Source organism: Benincasa hispida, chromosome 4 (genome assembly GCF_027475165.1).
Source record: "Benincasa hispida cultivar pf3 chromosome 4, pf3_genome.v1.1, whole genome shotgun sequence".
NCBI lineage: Eukaryota > Viridiplantae > Streptophyta > Magnoliopsida > Cucurbitales > Cucurbitaceae > Benincasa > Benincasa hispida.
This window is the reverse complement of record NC_143481.1, coordinates 66,602,677-66,615,739: the sequence shown is the minus strand read 5'-3', so window position 1 is coordinate 66,615,739 and position 13,063 is coordinate 66,602,677. Positions and strand designations below refer to the sequence as shown.

Here is a 13,063-nt window from a genome sequence, read left to right as displayed (position 1 = left end):
CGTCGGAAACAGCCAGACGAGTTGTTAGGTATGGCTCAGCTTAGCTTCAATAGCCAGCAAAGTTTTGTGATGGGAAAGGCGGCCCTCGAAGTGCGCGACAGACAGCCACTCAGGCCACACTTGGTGGACCACTCTTATGCAGGCAAAAGTCCTCAGACACATAACTTCACTAAAGAGTGGAGCAAAACCCCTGAGATAGCTCGCGCCTACCTAGAAAGAGCATCAAGGAGAGTGAAAAAAATGGGCTGGTAAGAAGCAGACGGCCCTTGAGTTTCAAGCTGGGGACAAGGTCCTGATCAAGCTACGACCGGGACAGTTTCGGTTCCGAGGCCAGAGAGACCAACGGCTAGTAAGGAAATATGAAGGTCCAGTAGAGGTAATTGAGAAGGTCGGGAGAACCTCATATAGGGTTCAGTTACCCTCATGGATGAAGATTCATTCTGTCATCGGTGTGAACCTCCTGAAGCCCTATCATCCCGAACCCGAGGATGGACAGCGGAACGTGCTAAGGCGCCCATCAGTCATGACGAAGAGTTTTGCTGAGAAAGAAGTTGCACAAATCTTGGGTAAACGTACGCGCCGTAGTGGAAGACCCAGACGAGAACTGATAGAGTTCTTAGTGAAATGGAAAGATCTCCCCGACGAAGAGATCAGTTGGGAGAGGGCCGAAGACTTGAAGAATGCAGCTCCGGCCATCGCAGGTTTTGAACAAGGTCGGTTGATGGGGACGTCAACCAATTAAGTGGGGGAGAATGTAACGGTCATGCTTGTCCAGGGCCTGTTGCCCATGGCCGCATGCCCAATCCAACCCCCTTCTAGCATATTTTCATGTCCTGTATTGTATTAGTTTAGTTAGCTTGCTTTCTTTACATTTTCATTGTGAGTGACCACTCGCCCTTTTGCATATGCAAGGGTGCCAGTTGGCTTTTTGTTCAGAATGCATTATATGGAGATAAGACTAACCATCATTTCCTCATACCCGGAGTAGTACTCTATAAAGCCGTTGTTGTTGCTTGTTGCTTTCTAGTCTACTACAATCTTTCTTTCTTTATACACACTCTCAAATCTTCTTACGAAAACCTTTTCTCTAAACCCGTTTTCTAAAACCATTTTCCCTAAAACGAGATTGGAGGTTGCAAGAGGCACTCGGTGTGCCATCGACAGTCCGTATTCGAGTTGGTTGGCTTGTTCGTGAGCGGGAACAAGTGCCGCACAATCGCTAAGAGAAGCTTCCGAAAGAGCGATTGTGACACTTGGCTTACCATGTTTTCAATCCACTAAATAGTTTGAAAACATTAGTTAAACATAAGTACTTCAATTAAGAGCTAAGAAAGTTCAATCACTTACATATTCTTAACTCCATGAAAATCCTCTTGAACCTTACTTTGAATAGAGTTCAAAACATAAACACAATTTTATTGTAGATTGATTACAATCAATATCCAATGATAACTATAATAAGCAACAATTTTGAAATATTAGTATGCGTATAATGCAAATTAAAAATAACTAAAGAACTTATATTTACTTACCCTGTGCTATATGGAATAAGAACTAATTGGTCCAAATTAGTCAATTCTAGTTGGTTGGGTAAATTTTTGGATCGAATATCTTGAGACTTCACATGTGGCAATATTTTTGATTGATCAATTATAAAAAACTTCTTTATAATATCATGACCACATTCATCCCAAAGATACCTAAACAAAGTAAAAGTTATTATTTAAACATGAAACAAAATATACATGAGTGAATCTAGATGAGTAATACTTATGCAATGTATGTTAAAATACACATGTAACCTATTTCAACCATATTACAATATTGGATTAGATCATCGCAGCCTAAATAAACAAATTTGTCTCTTCCAAATATATGCTGTTCAAATTGATACGAATCATGTCTACATCGTTCATGTTGTGCATGACATGTCTGTTCAAGAGTTTGATGGTACCATTGGTGTCCATATATTTGGAAGAGTGGCCAAAGCTCTTAATTGTTGAATGGTCCTACCATAACCAAAGTTACAAAAATTCAAAGTATGATAGGGCATCTTTGGGATGTTTTAATAAGCCACCTGTTTCCTTTTTTTAGCATGCTACGTCAATAAACTTGATGTTTCTTTACTTTGAAACATTCTTTCACATCTTGGAATTGGGGAGAAATATCACATGAATTTTGCTGGGATATTCTTAGCCTTTTCCTTTAAATTTTTATGAAGCTTCCATCTTGACGTACCACAAATGGGACATATATTTTCATTAGAGAGTTCTTTTCTAAACAAGCAATAATTGTTGCTACATGCATGAATCTTCTCGTACTTCATTCCAAGAGTACCAAACATCTTTTTTACTTCATAAGTAGAAGAAGTTGGAATTTCATTAGGACTAGGTAATATGTCATGAATTAATTCCAATAACTCAGTGAAACTCTTATCGCTCCATCCAAATTTAGCTTTCAAATTATATAACTTTACCAATGTAAATGTTTTGGTAAAAGTTTTTACAATTTAGGTACAATGGTTTTTTCGCATCATCTAATAATTCTTTAAATTATCAGATTTTTCATTAAAATAGTTGTATGTAGCCGCAAACATTCCAATTATGTCATCAACATCAACATCATCCTCATCAACTTTGTCTCTTTCACTAGTAGACACATTTTCATTGTTTCTCTTAATCGGTAATGATTCACCGTGAAAAATCCATGTCTGATAACTTTGATCTATACCATTAAAAAATAAGTGATCTCTTATTGTGTTCACATTTAGAATCTTTGCATTCACACACTTCAAACATGGACAACTCATGACATTCGTATATTTGAATATTGTAGACCATTTTTAATAAATATCTCAACCCCTAAACCCTACGCAGCTGACATTCTATTCATTTTCATCCATGATTGTAAAATATACAACTTAATCTACAGAAAAGACAAACAATAACAAGGGGAAATTATGTAATCGTAAGCTTGTAAATTTAGCCATAATCAATAATAAGACCTAAAACATTAACAAATTGGTTCTGATATATACTTGAACCACACCAACAAGACATCAACCAAGTACATGTTTTTGAACTAATTTCATTCAATCATTAACAAATTTCAAGAAGCTTAATCATTGGAACAAAACATAAAATTAATGAAATAACACTTGAACCACACCAATCAAGCTTAATCAACCAAGTAAGACCAAATTAGTTTATATATAATTGAAAGAAAAGGATTTTGATATACACTTAAACCACACCAAGCAAGACTACCAACCAATTATATATCCTTCAACTAGGGTTGGCAAAATTCCCCGCGGGGAATCCCCGATTTGACCGGAGATGGGGTCAAATCGGAAATTTTTTTTGGGGCGGGGACGGGGATGGTATCCTCGTCCCGACCCCGACCCCGATTTTATATAGTTATATTTTTAATATTTTATAAATATATAAAATAACTTATTTATATGTATGTTTATAATGTATACTATAGACTTATAGTGTTGTAAGCCCAATATTGAATATATAAATTCTAAATCTAAGCCCAAAAGTCAAACCCCCGTGGAATTAGTAAGGGAATCCCCACGGAAAAATGGGGAATGGGGCCCCACGGGGACCCATTTCCCCGACGGAGAATCCCCGCCCCCGTTCTAGCCTTCAAATGGCAGGGAGGGGGCGGAGATGGGTGGAATTTCCCCCACAGGGCCAGGGACGGGGGACCCTCCCCCGCCCCGCCTCAGTCTTGTTGCCAACCCTACCTTCAACTAATTTAATTCCAACATTTCAAAATTTCAAGAAGCTTAATCATTGGAACAAAACATAAAATTAATAAAATAACACTTGAACCACACTAATCAAACTTAATCAACCAAGTAAGACCAAATTAGTTTATATATAATAGAAAGAAAAGAATTTTGATAGATACTTAAACTACACCAAGCAAGACTACCAACCAAGTATATATTCTTCAACTAATTCAATTCCAACATTTCAAAATTTCAATAAGCTTAATCATTAAAATAAAAATAAAATGAATGAAATAACTTGAAATTACTAAATTGAAAATTCATATGAAAATAAAAATTTACCTTTTCAAGCAAACAACTTAAACAACCCAAAAACTTGAAGAGATCCAAACCAAAGCTTGAAGATTGGAACGTCGGCGAGTATCGGACCTTGCGAACAGAGTTGAGACGACAGATCTGACAGAATTACAACGTCGACGACCAGATCGAAAGACCCACGAGTAGATCAGGCAAATAGATAATTGGATCGGAAAAAACTCACAACTAAATCTATAGATCCACGCTGGCGACCCACCTCTACAACCGGAACCAGCTGGATGAACGGCGAGCTGACCCACCGAAAGAACAACGCCCACGCGACAAAGAAAACCAACTGGAGAACACCCGGAGAACAACGCCCAACCACGACGAACAACCAGAAGAACAACGCCCAACCACGACGAACAACCACTGGAAGAACATGCGAAGAACAACGGAGAATACCCACGCGCTAACAAAAACCAACTAAAAAACAATCGAAGAACACCCACGACGATGACCCACCATCGGAAGAAGTCCACGACAACGGAGATCCAAGCAACACCGATGACGACGACATCGGAAGTGATGTACACGGCCAAGCTAAGGAGAGAAGAGAGGGTTTGGTAAGAGAGAGTTTGGTAAGAGAGAAGTGAAAGGAGAGAGAAAATTTGATATGAAATGGAGAAGATATTTTTTAATAAAGTTAAAAAAAATAATAATAAATGAGAGGCCTTTAATGTCAGTTTTAAACTAACATTGTAGCCCTTTTTTTTTTAAAAAAAAAAAAACCGACATTATATATCTGATTTCACTTTTTTCAACCGACATTAAAGCCCAAAATTCTTGTAGTGGTGTATTATAGACAAGTATTACATTGTAATTGCTTAACTCTTTAATATTAGTGGATTATTTCCATATTTCAAGTGACGAGTCAATCTATTGCTTTTTCAATAACAAACATATGTGCACTATTGGTCATGTTTAAATTTACAAATATGCATGCACAATAATAAATACATACTAAAAACCTAGGATTTTGAGTGATTTTTTCAATAAAAAATCGATCAAAACAAATAATTTTTATTCTCTCTAAATAAGATGCCTAGTTTTATAACAAAACTGAACCAAAGCAATTTCATACTAAATTTAATACTCATATAAATACAATATTATAAGACTTCAAAGAAAGCAAATTAAGAAGTTCTCATTAAAGCATATGCTCTTGGGCTAGAATTAGGCATTCAACACAATCAATTATGCTAACTTCAAAAGGCGTAGAGTTAGATATATTCCTTGAATTAGTAGACGAGTCAAAATTTCATATTCTAATCAATTATGTATATATCATGCGGATAAGGATAACCTTAAGTATGAAAGTAGATTATTGGATTGAAAACAAATATGATTTAATGTTCTTATTGGGCCACATGGAAGTAAGAAATAAAGAAAGAAAATAATCATAAGAATCAAGCATTAGACATTCCCTTAAAAGAGTCAAAGACGACAAGAAAAGCGCATGGGAAGAGGAAAGCTACAAAAGAAATGGAAAAAAAAACACACACACATGGGTAAGTTTGCAATTTGCTTGTTTGAGATTTAAAATTCATAAAAAGGAATCAATGGACTTCACACTTTTTATAAAATAGATGTGTAGATCAAAGTTATTGTGTCGTGAAAGAACTCTTGTTTTGAAAGCAAATTACGATGTGACCTGGGTACTAAATCGCCAATAATCGATTGCTCTCCAACATTAACACAACATCCTATCCCTACCATTCATTCATTGAAGTTGGATTGAAATCAGTAGATAGAAAAGAAGAAAGTAAGATAACGTTTTGTAACATTAATAAAATGATAATTTTTTGGTACAAAAAATAAAGTAATAAAAAGTTAATTCCTTTTACATGCATTCACCCAACCTTGCTTGGTCGATTGGACACAACAACATGTACATGCATAGGAAAAATTTCTACTTTCATCAAAACCACAATTTAGAAACTCACATGAAAGTCTTTGTATATAAACCCCTTTAGCAATGTAAAATCTTCTAACGTGGGACAACATACTACTTTTATCTCAAAATGCTTTTTGCTAATGGGCCAAAAGCCCAAGTCATTCCCAACTCGATGAGCTACTCCTCTCACTATCAATTGATTTTAAGATGAAATATATTAGATAATATATAATTAAATTTATCTTCACCCCACTAACTTAAGCTTTTGGGTCAATTGGTGATTTAAAATGGTACCAGAGTACCAAATTCAAGCTTTTTTTGTAATTAAGATACTTCTTGTATCTCTCTTAACTAACAAAATTTCCTCTAGGCTCTCCTTTCTTCGCATTCGTTGCAAAGGTTGATCTCTACTTATGCTCTCCATCTATACATATTTCTTTATCAATGCATTCATTTTTGGACCGGGACGTGATGATGGTGCTATAGATATGTCAATCTAGTTGAGATATTTGGTTGTTGCACCTACTCATTCCTAAATCTTTAGTACTTTGTTTGAAAAAATACTATATTAAAGACCCCATATTGAAAAAATCAAACGACTTGACACCCGAAGTCCCATGTTAATTATCTCATACAACTATGTCCCTAATTTACCTTACAACAAAAGAATAGAGATAAAATTTTGGAAAAGCATAGAGAAGAAGACAGAACCTTAAAAAGCAGTCAACGTTGGATAACGTCACCAAATATATATATTATATATATATTTATATATACACGAGAAGCAAAGGCTGCCAAAGGGGCCGTCCATTGTCTCACACATTCTCTCCTTTTCTAAATAATTAACACTAAACAAACCACTTAAAAAGGGTTGTTTTTAGTTAATTAACAAATCAAAAGGAGGGGAATGGCAAGATGTTTGCTTCTTTTCTTTTATGCTTTGAAAAGGGTGTGTGTTTGTTTTTGTGTTGCGTCAGAAGCTTCATGTTCTTAAATAAGTAGGAAAAAGGAAATTAGGCCAATGCCTTTAATTTGGGTTACCTAATCTTATTCTAATTAATTTTGGAGAAACTCTCTTCACATCATCTATATTCAAATCGGTAGTCGTCAAGATAATTTTTCTTTAACAAAACACAAATGGTTGAGGAATCAATAGATACACTAGAATATCTCATCTATGTTGACTACATTCATAACACCATCACCATACCCTATCTCCAAAAGTTGGTAGTCATCAAGATAATTAAGTTGTAAATTCCTTACCTACAACCTAAGTTTGGTGTACTATTATACAACTATGACGTTGAAAATATATCTTTCTTAAAGATCGTATTAAATTAATACTAATGGATCATTAGAGTTAATCGTTAGAAGTTATTGGTGTTTGAGATAATTGATGCAATTGGTCACTAGAGATGGTTGTCGATGAGATAGAGGGGTATTATTATATTTATTATAAGGGAAAGCTTAACTTTAAACCCTCAAAAATTATTTTTCTAATAATTGATTTCAAGTGTTTCTTTCAAACCAACATATTTCATGAACTCATTTTTTCAAAAACTATTTGAATCGTTATAAACACTCAAACTTTTTTTCAAATGGCTTTTATTTTTCAAAATCAAACAGTTGCTAAGTTAAACCAAACATAACTTAAATCTAAAAACTTTAAGATAGAGATGATGATGTATGTTCGATCAATTAGATATATTTTTAACAAATACAAATGTTATGAAATTGTGACCCATTAAATCTCTTAAGAAACAAAACTAAAAAACACACACACAAGATGTAAAGGAAAACAAAGAGCTTTTTATTTGAAGGAAACAAAATTAATTAGTATGAAAAAGAAAAGGTTTTTTGATGATGAACAAATGAACAAAACAAAAAAACAAACAAACATTGAGGAATGTTAAGGGAAGCATATAATAAATTAATATATAGTAAGAGAGAACATGTTGTGTACATGTCTGAAACATAAGAGAAACATGCGTGCTCCCATTCCACTCACCAATATCACTACTACTTAAACATTAATAATCAAATATTTTTACTTTAAACACCTTTCCCTTTTTACCTCTTATTTTACCAACATGGAATATGGGTTCCATTTTTACTTTTATTTATGGGAGACTGTGGCACTTCTTACCATATAATTTACGTCTACTTTTTACTATACTAGTATTTTAATTATGTTTTTTACTATTTTAGTACAATCAGAACCTCCAATCTCATACCAATATTATTGAGTTAAGTTCACTTTGACAAGTTATATATTGACATGTGTATATCAAGTATGTAATTATGTTCAAACGAAACTGTTCTTCTTTTTTTTTTTTTTTAATTTTTTTCCTTCTAAAAAATTTCACATGTTTTCTTCAATGAGGGATTTGACGTCATATAAACATTATACACAACATGGTTAAAAAAATAACTTATTTAGTTGTGAGATTCACAGTGCAAAGAAGTCATGAAATAAAAGCTTTTTAGTTGGGAGGTTCATAGTATATTTTAAACACTCTTTAAACCGAATAAGGAGTGAAATTAACAACTCTAGTACTTCCTCCAACTCACCTAATTAATCACCACAAGTTTCTTGTCTTCATCACGAGAATTTCTTTCTTTGGAGAGACTAGTGCAAAAATACTCCAAAATTTCTATCCCATTGTCGTTAGAGTGTATATATATGCAAATTTTTTAATCTACCTCCAATGATTTTATTAAAAAAAAAAATAACAATCATAACTATCTCATTGAATAATCTCTCTCTTTTTTTTTTTTCATCATTTTCACTGTTGGTGACTACATTCTGTCTACTTAAATAAATCCACTTTGACTCTTCCAATGCTTCCTACTCTGGATATGTTTATCTCTGCTTGTATGCATATTGGTCTTCATTGGTGTAGTACTTGACTACTCTACTCCTTAGGCAACATAAGATATATTATATTAATCTCAAGTCACCATCATGACTTCAACTTCATTTCTTCTAACTCCTTTAATTCTTCTTTTAACTCCAATTAACTATTTAGTTAAGTTATACATAATGACATTCTATAATAATATATTAAGATAAAAAGATCATGTCAGTTATCGTTGAGTTAAACTCAATTTGACATTAATTAATTTTAATTATATTATATTATATATATATGATGTATCTCCAAACATGTGGAAATGAAAAGAAAGCAGATATTTAAGAATTTGGAAAAGGGAAGAAACATAGATTTGTGACATGCACGTTGTTTTGTTTGGTATATCCATATTATTTAATCAACAAAAGGGACTGTAAATGCAATGATAAAGATCAGTGGCAGCCGTTTCATTTCTCTCTCTCTTGCCGGCCAACCACCATCAAAATTTTAATACTTCCAATTTTATAGATTTCTATACGTAATTTTATTTATTTATTTATTTATTCTCTCTCTCTTTTTTTTTAACTAAAAGTTTATTAGACCAAATTTAGTCCAATAAAAACATAATAAATTAATGGTAATATGAAAAATGGGTCCTATTTAATCATATATTTACTTGTGTTTTGCATTTATATTGATACATGGGTTCATTTCTAAATGTGTGATTAAAAAATGCAAGTTGATTAAATCCAAATACATATGAGAAATTACCTCGTATTACTGTTACAACTACTATCATTGTTATTGTTTCAGAGCAAAAATTACATCCTACTTTTACTGTTACCATTATAGAGCGTAACGGAGCGTGCTCAATCCAATTGCATATGGGAAATTACGTTGTATTGTAACCGTTACTGTTATTATTACCATTATTGTTACTGTTTCAAAGCAAAAATTATAAATTTTGAATTATTTACTATTATCGTTACTGTTTGACTCTCAGAAGTAACAATAACGGCAACAACAACAATAAATGTGATAAAATTCATAATTCTAAGTACATGTGATCAAAAGCAATCTAATTACATTTATGATTCAGGTTCATTACAATTGATCTATTAATAAAATTTTGTTATACAATTATACTAATTTTCATTACGATTTGGTAAACACACCTTAAATTTTAGATCAGACATGTTTCATCGGGCTAGCTGCTTGAATTCCTATTTATTATTTAATAATAGTGACTTGAGATTCAAAGAATATAGACAATAATTTAATTAATTTTGTACCCCAAAACACGTGAAGCCGTCTGGTTATTTAAGAAATTAAAGCCTATTCCGATTGTACTTTGAGAGTTTTATATATACTTGTAGTTCTCGTTTTCAGATTTATACTTTCCTTATTTTATTCTACTTCTACACAAATTCCTTTATTTATATTCTCACGTTCAAGCTTATAAATTCTTTTTCATTATTAAGTCTCATATGAAATTAAAACTGATGGAAGCATTCAAGAATGTTTATATATTTGGGATCAAAGATTAAGATTAAAGTTAAGAACCTCCCCATTTAAAGATGAGAGATTTTACTTTTGTTAGATATTATAATTAAATTTATCTTCACCTAATTATCATAAATTTTTTGGTCAATTGGTTATTTAAGATGGTATCAGAGTCGATTAGTTCGTGGTGTCCCCACAAGTGAGAGGAAGGGTTAGATATTATAATTAAATTTACCTTTACCCATTAGCTTAAGATTTTAGGTTAGTCGATTATTTAAGAACATTTAATCCTTTTTTTTATTTCTAATTTTGTATCTAATAGAAAATTCATAGATCTATTAGAAACAAAATTTAATATTTAGAGTTTTATTAGATTTAAAATATCAACTTATATTTATACAATTTAAACTATATTGAGGAAAGTATTAGACACAAAATAAAAAAAAGGACAATCTAGTGGACTTGGACTACTAGGGATGTTTTAGAATAGAAGGTCTAATCAGATGGCCAGTGATTTATTGGTCTCAGCCTCAACCTCGTCGAGATTGAGACGGACCAATTGGGTTTTGACCCAATTACATTTTCTCCTTATTTGTTAGGAACTCTCCGGGACTTGCTTCCTGTTGGTTTTGATCCATTTGTTAGATTAGATAATTCTCCTCATTCTTACTTTTATCTTTATCTTTTAGACTGAGACCGAGATGGGCCATTGAATTGCATTTTCTCCCTATTTGTTAGGAATTCTCCAGGACTCGCTTTTTGTCGGTCTTGGGTCCATTTTTGAGATTAGGTAACTCTCCTAGTTTTACTTTTATCTTTATATTTTATTGGTAAAGAATCACCCACAATATAAAATATCTTTTTGGGAAAAAAAACTATCACATGACAACTTGTGATTGAATACACTTGGATGAGATGCACAAAAATGAATACAAAGATTCATCCAAATATTTTTCTTTGAAATTTATAGACAAAATAAATACAAAACTATCAAAATTTAGAAATTAAACCAAACCTTTAAACTTATTTCAATGAAAAACTATGAAAGGCTAAATTGTGATCACATGTAAGTGTTTGGTTTCATTTGGTATTGTATGAAAATATGAAGAAGAAAAAGAAAAGGCTTCTGTTGTGTTCATTTTGTCGTACTTTCCAAATGCTTTCACTTTTTTTTCTTGATAATACTACAAAAATAAATAAATAAATAAAATGTAATTCCACAATCTTTTCTCTCTCTCATTCAGGTATCGCATGCGCTCGCTGACCACTATCTTTGTTCTACTTTTAGAGGGAGACCAAAGCTGTTGCCTTTTTGGCCCCTTAATTTAATTAAAATCCTCAGATGCTGTCCCTTCAAAATAACAATTCAATAAATTACCCCACTTTCTCACAAATCCTTTCTAAACTCCCCTCTATAAATAATACACAAACACCCCCCATGTCTTCCATTCACCAACTAATCACTAAACCCCCCCTAAAATTTGTGTTTCTTGTGTGGGAACTTGGAAGAAATTATGCATTATCAAACCACGCCATCTTGGGGGTGTTACGTGTCCACCTCCGCTCTCGAGGATCCGATCGAGAGGATAGAGCGGTTGGCTGCCGAGAATGCCGTCGTCATCTTTAGTGTTAGTACGTGTTGCATGTGCCACGCTATAAAGCGATTGTTTTGTGGAATGGGAGTGAATCCAACAGTCTACGAACTTGATGAGGACCCGAGAGGAGGGGACATGGAGAAGGCTCTCATGAGGCTTTTGGGAAGCTCCTCTCCCGTTCCTGTTGTGTTTATCGGTGGTAAACTCGTCGGTGCCATGGATAGAGTCATGGCCTCTCATATCAATGGAACTCTTGTTCCTCTTCTTAAAGACGTTGGAGCTCTTTGGCTTTGACTTTAATCTCTCTTTAAAAATAAATTATTCGTTGAGGCTAGAGTAACGTGACTGACGATTCTATACTGTTGGAGATAGGAGAGAAATTAAAAAATTATAATTTGACCTACTCCAATGGTTTAGTTGAGACAGTTACACTAATCTATCCCAATTATGAATAATTTTTTTGCTTAATTATTCTGCAAAGCAAGGGAGGGAATACATGTATGACCTTTTCTTTTTCACTAATTTTTTTTACAGAGGAAGAGGAGTGTCGGTGTTTTTTTTTTGGGTTTGGTTGGTCAGTCCCCACTACTTAGGACATACTAATTAATCAACTAATTAATGTTCAGTTTCAGTACAACATTATCCCTTTTGTTTTGTTTAATTAGTGATTATTTGGTTTGATTTTTTTTATTATCAGAAAGATTTATGAAATGTAATAGCTGAACCTCCCTCCTCTGTAGTTGCTTTTGAGACCAAAGTGAATGAACGATATTTTATGGTATAATTTTTCCTTTTAATTTTGAGAAAAATAGTTGAATCTAAATAATGATTACACAAATCAATCATGATGTCGCCGACAAGAAAAGAAAATAATATAACAACGAGAAGAAGATAAGAGAGAGCGAACACATAGAAATTGATAACCCAGTTCATGATGTAATCAGACTTACAACTAGGGGTAAAGCGCCCGAATAAAAAGAATTTCACTAATAAAGATAAACCATATACAAAGGAATACTTATCTAATAGTACTCACTATCTAAGCTCACAAAGAGTCTACTCCTGATGAAAAGTTTAGTCTCCTCTAAACTTGAGTCTCTCTCTCTTATTGTGTTTCATG

At 33.2% G+C, this 13,063-nt stretch overlaps 1 protein-coding gene across 1 annotated transcript; it reads left to right on the top strand.

Annotated features, from left to right (window-relative positions):
* Positions 1–11,760: 11,760 nt before the first annotated feature.
* On the top strand, positions 11,761–12,727 carry LOC120076557 (glutaredoxin-C1). Its single transcript, XM_039030423.2, has one exon. The coding sequence runs from the start codon at positions 11,863–11,865 to the stop codon at positions 12,235–12,237; it is 375 nt and encodes a 124-aa protein (XP_038886351.1). The 5' UTR covers positions 11,761–11,862; the 3' UTR covers positions 12,238–12,727.
* The last annotated feature ends 336 nt before the right edge of the window (positions 12,728–13,063 follow it).

What these genes read in the sequence shown, in the direction of transcription:
- LOC120076557 (XM_039030423.2), top strand. Translation starts at nt 11,863, where the DNA reads ATGCATTATCAAACCACGCCATCTTGGGGGTGTTACGTGTCCACCTCC.